The following is a 15,640-nucleotide window of genomic DNA, read 5'->3' on the forward strand; positions in this document are numbered from 1 at the left end:
ATTTATTAAAAAAAAACAAACAAACACAAAACAGATTAATACCTGGAAGGATTTTGAGCTCTGCCTCCTCGCTGTATTTGGGGGTCCCACCACTCTCAATGACGCAGCGATAGGATCCTCCATCTGTGTCAGTAGCGTTACCGACAAGAAGGGCTCCGCTTGGCAGCTTGAAGACACGGTCATCCAGGAGGAGGGGCTGCCGGTCCTGCTCCCACCTCACAAATGGCGCCAGGTCAACGTTCACTTCGCAGTTCAGGATTGCACTGTTTCCTTTATAGACAGACGATAGCTCCGGCTGGCTGGTGAACCTGGGAAGACCTGCCAATAGGAAACACAGAAGTTGGAGAAGTGACAAAAATTACTGAAGGTGAAAAATTAAGCTGCTTTCCAACCCTAAAAACATTAAACGCACAGGGTCGTAGTAACAGGGAACAGATGATGCTCTGGAAAAGGTGACTTCATGTACGACTTCCACTGAAATTTACAGGCAACATCTTAATTTACCACCTACTGGAGTACTTACAAGTTGATCTTTTCCCCCTGTATTTTTAGGCTTCTACTACCAAAAATAGCAGTTAAGAATCTAATCTGAAAAATTGTTTTGTAAAACTTTCACCAACCGTGCATACGTCGTGGTTTGCCTTCAGTGTAATTTAACCAGGCCACAGAAGGAAGCCTGAGGGAATTAAAGGGCCAAATCTCATTGAAATTCAATGGGAAAAATTATATCCCTTAAAGATCTCAGCTCCCAGAAGCCTTAATTACAGTACCGTAAGGTAAAATTGCATTTTTCCATAAAACAATCTTGACCTTTTGCACACGAGTACAGTTGAGGATCAATTCTCTTCCCAAGACAAAGTTACAGCCACACCACCACAGCAGCAGCTCTGTGCACAGAACACCTCACATCAATCTCCCACACAGGCTACCAAGCAGAACCTCCAAAAGGAAGACTTAAGGTCTCCAAAAGGCTCAGGTGCCCACCTGCTGGAAAAGACAGTGGCCACCATGAGGAGAAACAGTCACCACAACTAGCTGCAGCCCCCCAGCAGCCTGACTGCAGCAACACTCCCTAAATAGGTTTTTTGGTCAACTGTATGTCACACTTAAGATTAATATTGCCAAAGAGACAGCCTGTCAGAAATATTGACAGTTTACCTCCCCTTCTCCCTCCCTGCTTCCAGCACATTTTATACCTTTTCCTTTCAAGTCACTGCACTGTGCACCCTCAGTGCAAGAGATGGAAAGTGGGACAGAGATGTATGAAATGCAGCATCCAAGCGCAACCACTCAGACCGAGGAAGCTGATATTAAAACATCTATGCTAGAAAAAAAATACTGCTTGGTTCCTCAAAGTGAAGGCAAAGAAAAGGGACAGGCAAGGGACCCCCTTCTGTTCCCTTCATTCCCTAGAAAAGTACTTTACAACCTATGGCTGTTACACACTGCTGCTCAAACAAGCACTCCGCACAGAGTGCTCCTACTTTGGATTTCCAGCATCTGGATCACTTCTGTTTCAGCACGTAACTGCTCCCTCACACAGGTTCACCTCCAAACATTACACACTTCCCCCCTCTTGGAGAACTCTTTCGAGTCTCCTCCCACAACTTCACTTCTCAGAGAAGAAAGTTTCTCATTGCCACTCCTCATGCATTTATAACCAACTTCAAGTCCTTTGATCTTGACCTTGTTTTAATATTAATTATTTTGCATCTTTGATATTTGATATTTACCCATCCCTCCCTCCCTCTACAGATGAATAAAAACCTTGGCTTCTTTCAGCTCAGTTAATGAAGCTAAGATCTTTGGTTTCTCCTCATTCCCACAGCCGCGCTAACTTCATACCCATTAAAGACTCACAATCGCTGCAGTAGGCAGGAACCCCATCAGAGCAAGGTCAGCTACAAGGACAGAGAGAGTTATTCGGGGATTTTTCCACTCATATTCCACTAATCCTCATGGACAGACACTGCACAACTCATTGTGGAACTGCTCATCTTCACAGTGAAATACTTTCTCCTCAAACTCAGAGCAAAGCTCCTTTGCTTCAAGTGGTATCCACCACCACAGCACCCACAGAATCGTCTGTTGTCACTGAGCATTTGATCAGAGACATCCAAGGCAATACCACAAAATTCCTTCTGAGTCTCCTGCAAATATCTTCCCAACACATTTAATTCTCTCTTCCCAATCACTTTAGCAGGCTGTCATCTCATAATCATCCAGTATTAGACCTGTTTTCTCTGTAAAATGGCCAATCGTTGTCTCAACTTAATACCAAGGTACACCTGCATGACTTTGCACACTGTGCTGGTGAGCTTCACCATCATCCAGTCCGTAGCGTCCTTTCATTCCTCCTATGTGACCATGGAGGCTTCAGCAAGAAAAACTAAGTCTTTCACATTTGTGATGCTTGCAAACTTCATAGATGTGCTCTTCATTTTTACACCAAAACATGTGAGGGGACGTTAAATGTTACCTTCCATCCGCCTTATCTCTGAGGCATCTCTCCATTCTGTAATTTCCCTCTCAGTATGAACCATTACATTTTCATAATTATTTTCATAATTATCTCAGATTCTTTCCAAATTCAATTGCCATATCTGAATTTCCATTCTTTTGACCTTTTATAATATCTAACAGGCTGGCGTATCAAAAGTGTGTGCTCCAGCATGCCCACTGTATTATGCAGCTCTAAGCCATCAATTGCTTCATCAGGAGACCTAGATGTAAACCACTGTCAGAAGTCATGGTACAGTTTAGCCTTCTTTCCATTTTCCTCCATCTTAATTAGCCTAGCTTCAAAAACTCCCTAGAAAGGGCACAGTATTGGGATCAGGCTAATTGGTCTAAGGATCACCTCTTCCCTTTTGGGACATGTGTTCTACATCAGTTACTCTTCAAGAAGAACTTACCAGCCCTGAATTCACGCCTCATTAGAAATCTTTACCAACAGACCTGCAAATTAAGTCAGTTCTTTCTTACAGACTGGAAGAGAGATCTGAACCTTCTCTTTTTGTCACAGCTGCTGCCGTTTGCTCACCCTGCACAACCAGCACTTGTACAACCTGCGGAACACGTGAGAATGTTACCGGAAGATGAAAGCCCTGCAATTTCTAACATGAAGTTCAATTAGACATTCTGTTCAATCCCTTATTAGTACTGCTTACGTTTTGGGCAAGAGACTGTTCTGTTGTGGGCAGTTCCTCTATTAAGGTTAAATAATGGTTTTGTTACTCAGCAGCAACGAACTCACAGTTCATTTCCCAGGTCATCTTAAACACTGGCAACATCTTTATTTGATCATACATGGTATGGTTTTATGGCATGTAATTTTAACCTCGGTCATAATTTTGTCTGAAGAGTAATTTTCTCATTCCGTCATTATTTGCAATTTGTACTGCCTAGAAATCTCCATGGTGTAGGAGGACCCTTTTGCTTTAACCAAAGACAACCACAAAACATTAATGACGTATTATAAAATGTTCTAAATATAAGTCTTAATTAATTAAATTAACCCTGAGACCTGCCTGTAAGTGCAGAAAGAGGACTGGAGTCCTGGCATACCTCCTTGTAGCAGCGTACTCCCAGAAACACCCTGCTCTCAGTCCTTCAGTTGAAGAGCTTTTCTTTTGCACTCTCACATACCAGCCCAGTTCCTTGTAACCCTGCATTTCTCCGACTTCTATCACACTTTTCAGTTGCATTACCACGGAAGCTAATTCAGTCTATTTAAATTAGAAACACCTTTAAAACTATTTTTCAAAGTTATATTTAAAAAAGATACATTTTTCCCATAATGATTTCTAATTCCCAGTCACTTCAATCAACATGACAAAGCAGGATGATCTATTATAATGAAAATTAGTTAGACTTCTGATGAGAAAAGAGCACCCATTCTTCACACACATGTTGCAAGGCATTCATTCAGATGGAGATATTACTCCATCACTTACTGAATGAATGTAATGATAAATGATACTTCAGGGTTCTGATATTAAAGATAATTTTTACATGTTTGTATGTACATTAATCATTCGACGGCAGCACAAACGTATTATGATCGATTTTAGGACGCTGAAGGAGAATATTACTGACCAAACAGGAATGTGGGTTAATAAACTCAATTTGGGAGGATGATTTTCCACTTGGAATGTTCTTTAAAAACTGGCAGGAGAACACGTGAGCAATTGTGTGGTTCTCACGTGCATACAATAGAAATCATACGCGGCATCACCTCAGATTTCGTGCTAGGACCACACCAATGAGGGTGGGGGAGCAACTCCAGCCCTATTTTCTCCTTCCCTTTTGTCTCTCCCTTGCCAAAAGACCAAAGCAACGGCAGGAATGCGAATGAACAATCTACTTAATGCAAATTCGTTCCATTCAGACTGTATTCCCAGCCTAAGCATTGCTGAGATTTGTGGCCCATTGTCTTGATCTCTGAAAAAGCAGCGCAGTGCCTGGAAGAGCAATAACTCCCCTGCTCCTGGAAAACACAGATGGCGAAAATTCTGGCTGTAGTCTGCTGCCTTCAGCAGGGCCAGTATTTCATCTCCTGTATTTTCCAGAAGAGGAATTCATTACACTGAGCCAGATGCTAATCTGGGTTCAGCAGTCCCTCTGCAACCACGGACAGTGCCAATCATTTTCAAGAAGGCTGAAAGGAAAAGAAAGATCCATAATCAACAGTTACTCAACTACTTGCTCACACAATGTGCTCCCTAACTTGAGAGTAAATGCTCCCTTTCTTTCTGAATGCTGTCAGCAGGCAGTAAATGTCCAGTTTTATTTAATGTAGATGGTACTGCATCATTTAATCCCCTTTAGAATTCTACCAACCTTTTGGCACCAATTTTGCCCAAGCAAGACCACAAAACAAAAGAAAAAAAGAAACCAACTTGCTCTTCTCAAAAGCAACCGAAGGCTGCAGAGGAATTCACTTCTGCCCTTCCTGTGGCAGGTTTGTGTACCTTTACCACATAGTTGCAAGCCCAGCAGATCAAATCCACAAAAGCATTTTTGTCATGTGCTCGAGCTCCTCTATTGCTACTCTGCAGACTGGAGTTGAACGCAATACTTTGCAAGAATTGAACAGTTTTAAATAAAACACCCACCTTTACATCTTTATGCAATTACACGTTTCACAAAGTCTGTTCCCAACTTTTCTGTGGCATCTGCATGTTCTCAGCAAGTTTCCCCTGATGATTTCTACTGTCGTATGGAAAAAGTAGGACAAGGAGCAGCCACAAGTTCTTCCAAACTGCAGCGTCCCAAATACCCACCAGGAAAACCTCTGCTGTTCAAAACTCATTCAACTTTCTCTCACCTTACCCAAGCCTTACCCAGCTTTAGAAGTACTGCCCACAAACCTCACCACTAACAGCTTGCAAATCACAACTCATACCTATTCCTCTGCTCTGTCCAGACACAAAGAGACAGAATTATTAACCAAATGACCATTTGTCTTTAAGAAATGTTCATTTCTTCTCCCATTCTCTTTTCCCTTATTCAAATTCGAACTCGTGGCAAATTGATAACTCTGCTACTATTTTGCTTATTAAAAAACCCTCTTGGGAAACACAATGATTTTAGCAACAGCAGTAGGTGGAGGAGGATAGCAACATGAGACCCTATTGTTAAAATCGCCACAACATCTGTTATCCTCCAGCAAAGCCGCGGATCTTTAAGATGCCGCATATTTTGTTCGAGCATCAGCTTCGCACCCAAACCCTGTTAAAAAATTAATAAGTCCAGCCATCTGTGGACACTTCATTAAATTATCACAGCTCTTTTCTTCCCCTTTGCTTACAGATTATTCAGCATCATTTGTCTGAGTGGCAGAGGTGTGAAACGCTTTAAAATACACTTTTGTTAACAGGAGGCACTCCCTCCATCTCTCTAGCAAATACCTCAGGCTTCGTAATTACAAAACATTTGTGGAGAAGTCCAGTATTACCCAAATTAAGACTTGAAGTTTTTATATGGAATATTCTTAGAATTAGAAACAAAAGAAGAAAGCCTGCTGTCTCTACTGGCTAACCTAAAGCAAGAGGCATGTGGAATAGAAAATAGGGATGAGGAATTTCAGCTCAGAATTCTGGCTGTCATAGGCAGCCTTGGTGGCATGCTTAACTTGGCTGGTACTGATTGACCAGAATTGAATAAGAAAGGGAAAGGGAGAGAACATCACTATAGATAACAACATAAACACAGAGGTACCCATACACATATAATGAGCATACATGCAGCGCTGTGATATATTAGACATGTTTTGAGCAGGCAACTGAACTAGAAATCTCCTCAGGTCCTTCCAGGCTCAGCTATCCTATGACAATACAGCTCAAGGAAACCAGACAGAGAAGGATGTGGAGGTTTAACAACAGCCTGGAAAGCATTTTGCCACACTGTGCAAGGAAGAACAGAACTACACATGTCAAAGCAAACTTCTAGCTTGCAAAGTCAAAGCAAAATGAATCACATCTGCAGCAGAGGGTGTGCTAACACAAATTTCTTCAGGTTGCCATTAAGCCACTCAGATTTGGATTTGAGCTTTGCCACAAATTAATAAAAATACATACCCCAAATTTTAAGCAGGTGCTTTGACTAGTAAAATACATCTAAATATTCCAAAAACGTTGATACAATTGTCTTTCTGTGACAGTAACATCACTTTGCTAAGATCTAACTCCTTCAGAAAGTATAGCAGCTCTTTGCTTTCAAACCAGGAGACAATGTGTCAGCTCCTCCAAGGAAAGCCTGATGAACAGAAATGATACAACATGCAAGAAGATAATCTAGTGAAATTACTCGACTTGTGACTGACAGCACAATAACGAGCAAGAGACAGGTCAGGTGCCGAGGAGTCACTTCATGGTGCTACTTTGCCAAACACATCCTTTGACAGAAGTCCCGGGGATAATGAAATATTAAAATGGATCAAGAAACGAAGAGCAGACATGATGTACATCCCAATAGCAGACCTACTGGAGCACTGGCTCCCAACAAAACAGGGTGTCTGAGCACGGGTCTCTGCACCTGATGTGATGCTCCAGACTGCAGCTCCAGCAACAGCAGGAGGGGCATTCTATGTGCAGGTAAGGCTGGCTCTGAGCAGGGATGTGCCCCTGGTGCCTGCATGCTCACAGTGAAAGGCTGTGAGAACGAAGAGGTTTTGAGCTGGAAGGAATAAGTCAAGCAGGCTGCCAGCATCAAGAGTCTTGTACTGAAAACTTATTTATCAGTGCTGAAACACAGCTGTCCCTTCTGAGCGGTGGGAGACTGTTCAGCAGCAGGATTTTAAGGGACCCTAAGACAGGGTATGCAGATTAGCGCCTCATTTAAGAAACCTCAGGTCTTGAGCAACTGAAGATCTTAAATAGAAACACCACATGCTCACAATTCTTCCTAAAACAAAATCAATAGCTATAACAAAAGAAGAATAAGATCTGAGTACTGTGCTGAAAGAGAAGAGCTTGACAGGTTAAATAATTTCAGATCCGAGCAAGGCTATCAATTACGAAAGCTTATGTGAACAAGCTATTCGAAGAAGATTAAGGCACAGAACTGGAGGGAAGATCAGTAAAACTTTTGCAGGCAACTCTGCGGACTGTCAGAGACAGCAGGTGCCTGAAGAAAGACATTTGGAGATAGGAAAGAACCTAAAAAATTTGCAGGAAAATAGACTGAGTTAACAAATAGCAAAGAAAGCCCTCAAAAGGACTGACACACCAAGAGACAAGCACAGCGGGATAAAGAACTTGAATGTAAGCCTTCAGCTGAACAAGAGGATGTCTAGAGACGTGCGTGGCAGAAAGGAGAAGGAACACTACAAATATATATATATATATAACTAGCAGATTATGCACCAGAACTGTTGATCAGTCACAGGGATCAGGATAAAAACCACCATGATGTGGATTATCGCACCACTGATCCCTGAATCGTGGACAGCTGCTAGCAATTAAGCTCATCATATCTGTAAAGGTCTCTACCTAACAAAGCCTTTCTTGGCTCCATTTTTAATGTGTTCAGTTTCAGAAAAGTTACAGAAGAGCAGAATGACGGTGTATCTAATCTAATCCAGGAACCAGCAGGTATCGAAGAGGGATGGGCAGCACCCATATAGAGAGCTACACACTGAGAAATGTTCCCCCTTGCTGCCCCTGAAGAAAAGAGGAATAATAATGTTTGCAAAGAGGGAAGGTGGTTTGGTTTTTCTTTATTTCTAGTGTGATCACGTGAATAATGAGACATGCCCTACGCTTTAGGAACGTCACCAACACCTCAGCATCACTGAAATCAGCAGGATACACTGTTCCATGAGTTATTCGTTATTAAACATCTGTTCCTCCATTTTCTTTCATTTTCACTGTCCCTAAGCTTCCTTCTGAATTTCTACCATGAAAAAACACACAATTTATCATATACATATTTATCATATACATACCTGTCCCGTGCTCTTTCCCAGCTATAACTGCCTTTGTCAGCTTTCATTTGGGTAGGTGTGACAGAACAAGTTCTTAACATTTTCCAATTGCAATGCTCAGTTGATCTAAAGTCTGAATAATGCCACTGCAGAGATCCGTCGCCCTCAGCCTGTCAGAGTAAAGCTGAAATATCTTTTTGAATCCCCTACTTTAAGATACAGATAGAAAAGAATACAGGCTGCATATGTAACTCTCGCTTGCCTGACACTTTGGGATTTGGAGTGAGCCATCTCTGCAAAACTTGTCAAACAGAATTATCAAAGGGATTGCTGGTGCTGACATGCAGAACATAAATAAGGAGAAATATACATTTGAGTGAAAATATTAACAAATGAGAAGGCCAATGTAAACAATATCCATCCAACCTTCTTGTTCGGGGTGCTGGTAAATCATCAATACGCTTTCCATTTCCATTTCGTACAAGCAGACAGAATCATTCATCAACAGCTCATCTACCAGAAACCCAAGTGATTTTAGGAAAAATGTAAAAGCAGAGCTCCCTTCCATTGCACTCACACTTCCCTAGAGATTAGCTACACTGCCTTCTGTATTTTCAAAAGCGTAGATCAAGATTTGAATGGATACTGCAATTCATTATAAATTCAACCTCTTTGCATCAAGATATATTTTATTTTATAAAGTACATTAATAAAAAGCCAACTTTATCCACTAACCAGTACAAAAGGATACTTTCTTCGCTAATTACAAGGCTAATCCTTAACGCTCTATATTGCCAACTGGTAAACCGATACAAACTAATCTTCCAGGTTTAAAAGGAACGCTGCCTAATTAAGAAAATAATCTCGTAGTTGTAATGAATGACCAGAGGATTTAAAGGTTTTGTGTGTTTGAGACCCACGAAGACCAGCTCCCACAGCCAGCTTCAGCAGGACAGCCCACCAGCAAGGAGACCTCCACCACATGTGGGCTGGATAGCAGGGGGTTGATGCTTCCCCATCTGGCTCATTTTAACTGTACTTAACATTTCTAGAAAATAAATGCTAGTCTGCCTTTTTTTGTCCTGAATAAGACTATTTAGTTGTTATTAAAGAAGAATCCAGAATGAAATAGAAGGTACAACATTCATTGTCCTAACTGTCCAAACCATGCCAACCAGCTGGCAGAATCTGTCGACGTGATGCAGTTTTGTAAGAACTACCCTTCCCGTTTACTCATCTTTGAAAAGAAATGCATTTTTATCTGAGATCATTTATAGAATGAAATGGGGGGAAAAATGCAGATACTTTTTTCCTCATAAAACAGTTTTGCGAGGAAAATTTATCACCTGTGTCACTTACTTTTATTTGTTAAGTGCTTGTAAGCACTCTCCACTGAAGTGTCTATGCTCTTAGGTTATTTCCAATTCAAAGGGACAGAAAGCTCTTTATGCATGAAGATAAAGCCTCTCCTTCCCCTCCTTTTTTGAGGGAAATATGCAATAATACTGAGGAAAAAAAAAAAAACAAGAAAGTGGAGTAGCTCCTAACTGCACCCCCAAGGAGCTGGAAGAAGCAGGCGGAGTGTTCAGCTCAGCACTGCCTGTGCTTCTCTTGCTCTTGTCATACACATGCAACCCAGCAAAACCAAGCACTGAAGATACAATCTTCACAGCAGCAGGTCCCAGCAGCCTGCACACTGCCAGGCACTGCCAACGCAGCTCAGAGATGCTTGTTGGCCACAGCTGCACCTCCTGTGTCCCATCCAAACATGGAATGGATGCAAGAATTCTTTTGCTTCTACATGGTCTTCCTCTATCACAACATATTATAAAAAGGTGCCTAGATTTATTATATTTTATTTTAACCCATTGAGGAAAGGGCCAAGCACCGAGGTCTTCTTCAAGTCAAATGGTGCAATCAGCCACAGAAGCACACTCATGCACCAGCACCTCCTGGCTCAGAATTCAAGAATTCCTCCAAATCTCATTACACTAAGAGCTTCAGCAGTGCCTCATCCAGGCCTCCCTGCATTTCAGTAGCAGTTCTATTTGGAAGCCCAGAATTTGGTAAGTTCAAGGTGCAGTAAAACTTTAAAAGGCAAGGAGGAGACAAAAAATGGGAGCAATCTCCCAAGTGAAATTCTTCTCCACTATCTGATATATTGATAAGAAGCAAATCACGTTTCTCAAAATGCAACTCCAGAGTTTATTGCCTCAGTTTTTGACACGTTTTCATAGAGTTACAAACAAGCTGGAGAACAGTTAACAGCCTCCTGCTGCTGCTCTTAAGGTCTCCTGCTCACTAACCAGCCTGTGCTTTTTGTAAAAGTAATGCTAAAATGAAGGTTTGAAAATGTAACTACTATGAATATCCAAATATGGAACAATACATCTAAAGCAGGGGATACATAAGGGAGGAGGAATGGAAAAAAGGAGGAGAGTCAGACCCACACGACATTTGGTCTCAAGGCAGCACACAAGCACCTTTTACACAAGCAACTCATTGCAACCAAGCAAACTACACACAAAGCTCAAAGCCAAGTGCAATCAAATACAAAGCTAAACGGAAGAAGGGGAATCAAAACACAAATGGATTCACGTGGGAAAAAAGACAGTAGATGAAATAAATATTTCAGTGAACAGCCTCTGAATGGCCATACGAAACCAATAAATCCTTACGATGAAATTCTGCCACTGTCACTTCACACCTTTCAGTTCTCTGCATTTCCATTCTCTCAATAAAAGATTTATGAGAGCTTTAACAAAGGAGTAATAGAGAGTGACTGGGGAAGACAAGGTTGCCACAGGAGCATTTTTAAGTTAGTATCACCGTATTTTTCAATAAGATACACAGGAATTTTTCTTTCCAAGACAAATTACAGACACGGTTCTGAAAAAAAAAAAAGGTATTAAAAAAACCCCCACAATTGTTTTGTAAAAGCTATCGCAGCCCTTCGCCCTTCTTAAGGCACAACTGAGGCTTCAGTATCAAAGCCAGATTTGCATTTCAAAAACCAATTAAAAAAGCATACTGTAGTAAGGTACTGATTAAAAAGATCTCGTGGCTTTACATACATTAGCCACTTGCTTTGACTTGCCCTAGTTCAAACCCATTGCGGTAACAGCAACTCCCATAAATGAGATGGGTGATACAACTGCCGTCCTTCGAAATCTCCCTCCATCACCCTGATGCTGGCGCTGTCACATTGCAGTCTGAAAGGAACAACAACAACAACAAAAACCAGCTACTTTTAAAAATAAATCGGGAGTTTCACAAATCCAGTTCAGAGCACGATAATGGCTCTGTTTGCACAGAAAGAGGACAAGAAACAAAGAGGGAAAGAAACACAGGCAGTGAATCTCAAACCTGCATTTGGAAAGAACCATGTGGATGAACACAGACTTCACTGGGAAAAGGGCAAATATATCCTGAAACTGCTGAACACTGAAGGAAAATAACAAGTTTCCTGCTGCCTGCAGGTTTAACAATCAGAGGTTTCCCACCAGAAGTAATGTACTATCCATTTGCAATAGCATAAGATTTCAGACTACAGAGAAACCATATTGATCAGAGTATTTGTCATGCTGTAATCCTTAGGAAATGATCAACTTCTTTAGGAATCCCAGAGCTGCCACACGAAAAGTGTTGATGTGCACTTGCAAAAACCTGTAGAGCAAAGGCTTCTCATCTGCTCACACGTATGGAAAAGGTTCCTTAAAAACACATTGTCAAACGCATAGCAAACTTGCCAATCCATGCCGCCATCAATTTCCCCACGCCATGACAAGTTTATAGCATTGTGTCACAAACATAAATCGAAGCGAGAAGCCAAGAAAGCAGCTCTCTAACAAAAAGCATTCAGTCACTGTCTAATCACTCCACACAGGTATTCAGCGTGTGTGTTTGGTTGGGTTTCTTCATGCAGCGGTTGACTAAGCACCTCTGTCACCTTGCAGCACCTCGCATCATCAATTCCTGTCGTCATATTGGCAAGAGCGTGGCTTTCCAATGTTCAGTGGTTTTAGACTCATCAAATAATAATGAGAGTCCTTTTAATCATTCAAAAAGTTATGAAAATGTATCAGCCTGTTTACAGCAGATTCACTCCAGGTAGATTGCTCGGCATTAGATGTAAGAGAAAATGCAATTATTTCAGATTCAGAACTCAAACCACCATCTATGTGATGCAATACTGCCTGGTTTTACTGATTTTTCTGTGCCCTGGCCCCTCTTACTCATCAGAATTCGTCATTTCCAGGTAATGAAGTTATTTAATGATTAAGTAGTAGCTAAAACATGCATAATATTCCTTGTTGAAGAAATAAGCGCATCACAGCATAACACCAGCACAGACTATTGGAATTCAACATATCACCACTCAATTAAGGAGAAAATGAGCTGCCTCCCACTGTTACCTAAGAGCAAAGAGAGACCTCACCACACTAACCATCCCCACAGCTAATGCATCTCAAAAGCTTCTAATTACAGCAAAGATTTGGGAAAAGGAACGTTTAAAATGCACCTGAAAAAACCACAGAATCCCAGTGATCTCACTGAAAGCAACATTGTGCATGTAAGGCTGAACATTCCACCCCTCCTACAAGCCTTCAGCAGCCCCTTCCCCTTTGCCCTCAGAGGACCTAACATGGCCCAGCTCTTGGCACTGACCAGGTTTCCAGCTGAGTGGGAGGGCAGAAGGCAGTGCAGGAGGAGCACCAACAGCAAACATGGCTAGTTTTGAACAAAAAAAAAACCTTTTTTGTCCCAAGAAGTTGATGATCACTCTGCCTATACTCATGTTTGGATCAATGTCAGGGAAGACAAAACTAATCACGGAATAAACATCTGCATTAACTTGGATTAGACAACTGTTTATGGCTTTCCAGCATAGACTTAAAAACAACAAAACAAGGTGAAACAAAACTCACTAGGATTTATTCTTAATTAGGTCAAGGCTTTTGATTTCACCCTTTTAGAAACCACCATTCACAGTCACAGTTTCTACATTGACACAGGAAACAAACTGGAGGTAGAATAACAACATTTTGGACTACCCTCCTTTTTAATGCCATTAAGCCAACCCAACGATCATGTGGACCAGAAGAAAGACACTGAGTCTCCTCCCATGGAAAGCAGCAGAACTGAACACAAAACCAGCAGTGTAAAAAGGCGGTAATTGCCTGAGATAAACGTTAGAACTGCTTTTATTGCCCTCATTGCAAGGAACTCAGAAATGTATTTCTCATTCAGAGAGACTCTGAAAGTCACTCCTTTAAAGTAGTAAAAAAAACACCACCAAAAACGCAGTTTTTATTTGCAACGTTCCCCGTGTTTCACAAGGCTGCAAGCTAGCTTAATAGAAACAACATCTGAATATAAATGACAATGAGCAGCAGCTCTGGGAGATGCTGCAGCACTAGTCAGGAAGAATTCATTACCTGGAGACATTTATTAAGCCAAGGAAAAAAACTGTTTGAAAGGCTGGCAAACATCATTAGAGAAACAAAAGAATATTGCTTCACGGGCTTTTCTTCCTAGTTACATTGCTTTAGCTTATCTAAGTTTTTGAACTCTTGCTCTTACAGGTGATTGTAAGCCTCCCCCAGTTATCATTTACAAAACATTTCCACAATCTGATCCTCCTGAGCCCTGATAGAAGCAACAAGAAGCAAAAAGAAGCAAATGCCCTTCTAGAAGCACGCCGCTTTCCCAGCCAAATTCTTAACACTTACCTGCAAAAAAACATCTGCTTATCTAAACTATTCACACCTGGTACTCAAGAAACAGAAAAATACAGCTCCCCAACATCCATGGCTTCTCCTTCAGTCCTCCAGTTCCCCTGGGCCTCCACATCCAGCTTTTAGAAGTTTCCCTCATGTTTTATGGTGTGGTGGGCAGATAAATCTCAGTATGAAAGCCCACAGAGAAACTAATCTTTAAGGGTATTTCTACATTAAGAAAGTAGAAGCCCACTCTTTTGAAAACAAACAAACAACACAACCCTCATTCTAAGGTGTGGCAGATATCTGTAGTGATTACACATTCCTGGCACTACTCTTAATCCATTCATTTTAATTTTTCTCATCTTTGGTATTTCCTAAGAAAGCTGCTTTTACTAATTACATTTAGTTGGGAAAAAAAGGGGGGGGGAGGGAGATATATACAGTCCTAATTTCATTAATAAGAGATGATATTAACTTCTTGGAACGTGCTTTCTCTTTACTGCAGTAGTACACATCCACATGATCACGCTCATTGCTGTGCTTGAAGAAAGAAAACAGATCCTTACCTGCTACCGTGAGCTTTGCTGTTCTGCTTACAATGCTCCCCAGGCTTTCCACAGTCGCCACGCACTGATAATATCCTTCATCGGGTTTATTATGCTTGGAATGCACCACACTGTTTATTAACAAAGACCCATCTGGCAGCAACTGGCGACGGTCATCTGAGACCAAGTTTAGAAGAGTCCCATCTTTCTTCCATTCGATCTTCGGAGGAGTTTCACAATAAGCCGAACAGTTCATTATAACAGATGCCCCACGAACTGACAGAATGTCCATTGGTTCCACCAGGAAGTAAAAAGGAGTGAAGGTTCTCACAACGGACCCTGTAAGAGGCATACGGAACAATTTCAGGGGTTGGCCTTCCACATCTTTTGAAAACAGAAAGTGCATTTTCTTTTAGAAGTGTTTTAACACGCGCGGGAGCTCACAGTGGGGTCTCCTCGGGAACAGGCTGGTCTGCATGACGTTATTGTCTGCTTTGATAGCTCACACCCATGAACTCTTGGAACTGAAGCGAAACCTTTCGTGCCAAAGCCACACTGGTTTGCTCATACAGGAATCCACAGTTAGCAGTCCCAAGCAACCCATTACACAGAAACCTGCTTCATCAAAACACACAAACCTAATGCACATGCCTGAATAACATAATATACAAACAGAATGTAGTTTTATGACTCTTTTCTTGCCTTCCATGGCAGGGATGCCAGGAACAGCAGTGTGGTCATTTCCCTTGTGTAACAAACGTTAAGAAACATGAAGAGTAATTCAGCCCTTGAGAGAAAAAGGCTCCAATTCTGAGCTTAACACATCACGCAAGCGCCATAAAACATTTTTTTTTTAACTTCTATTCTGGCTCAGGATAAACTTGATTACTTTTCCATTTTAAGTATTCCCAAACAGACATCTATAATTAACATCTACTTTCCAT

At 41.4% G+C, this 15,640-nt stretch overlaps 1 protein-coding gene across 8 annotated transcripts in view; it reads right to left on the reverse strand.

The window, feature by feature from the left end:
- The window catches only part of NEO1 (neogenin 1), a 171,742-nt gene that overhangs the window by 106,363 nt on the left and 49,739 nt on the right, over window positions 1–15,640 (reverse strand). For all 8 annotated transcript variants that reach the window (XM_072345274.1, XM_072345273.1, XM_072345277.1 and 5 more), the window contains exons 2-3: window positions 14,718–15,035; window positions 43–318 (exon numbers count right to left, since the gene is read on the reverse strand). In XM_072345274.1, the coding sequence (XP_072201375.1) occupies window positions 43–318; window positions 14,718–15,035 (594 nt within the window). The remainder of the gene's footprint in view (window positions 1–42; window positions 319–14,717; window positions 15,036–15,640) is intronic.

Source organism: Excalfactoria chinensis, chromosome 10 (genome assembly GCF_039878825.1).
Source record: "Excalfactoria chinensis isolate bCotChi1 chromosome 10, bCotChi1.hap2, whole genome shotgun sequence".
Lineage (NCBI taxonomy): Eukaryota > Metazoa > Chordata > Aves > Galliformes > Phasianidae > Excalfactoria > Excalfactoria chinensis.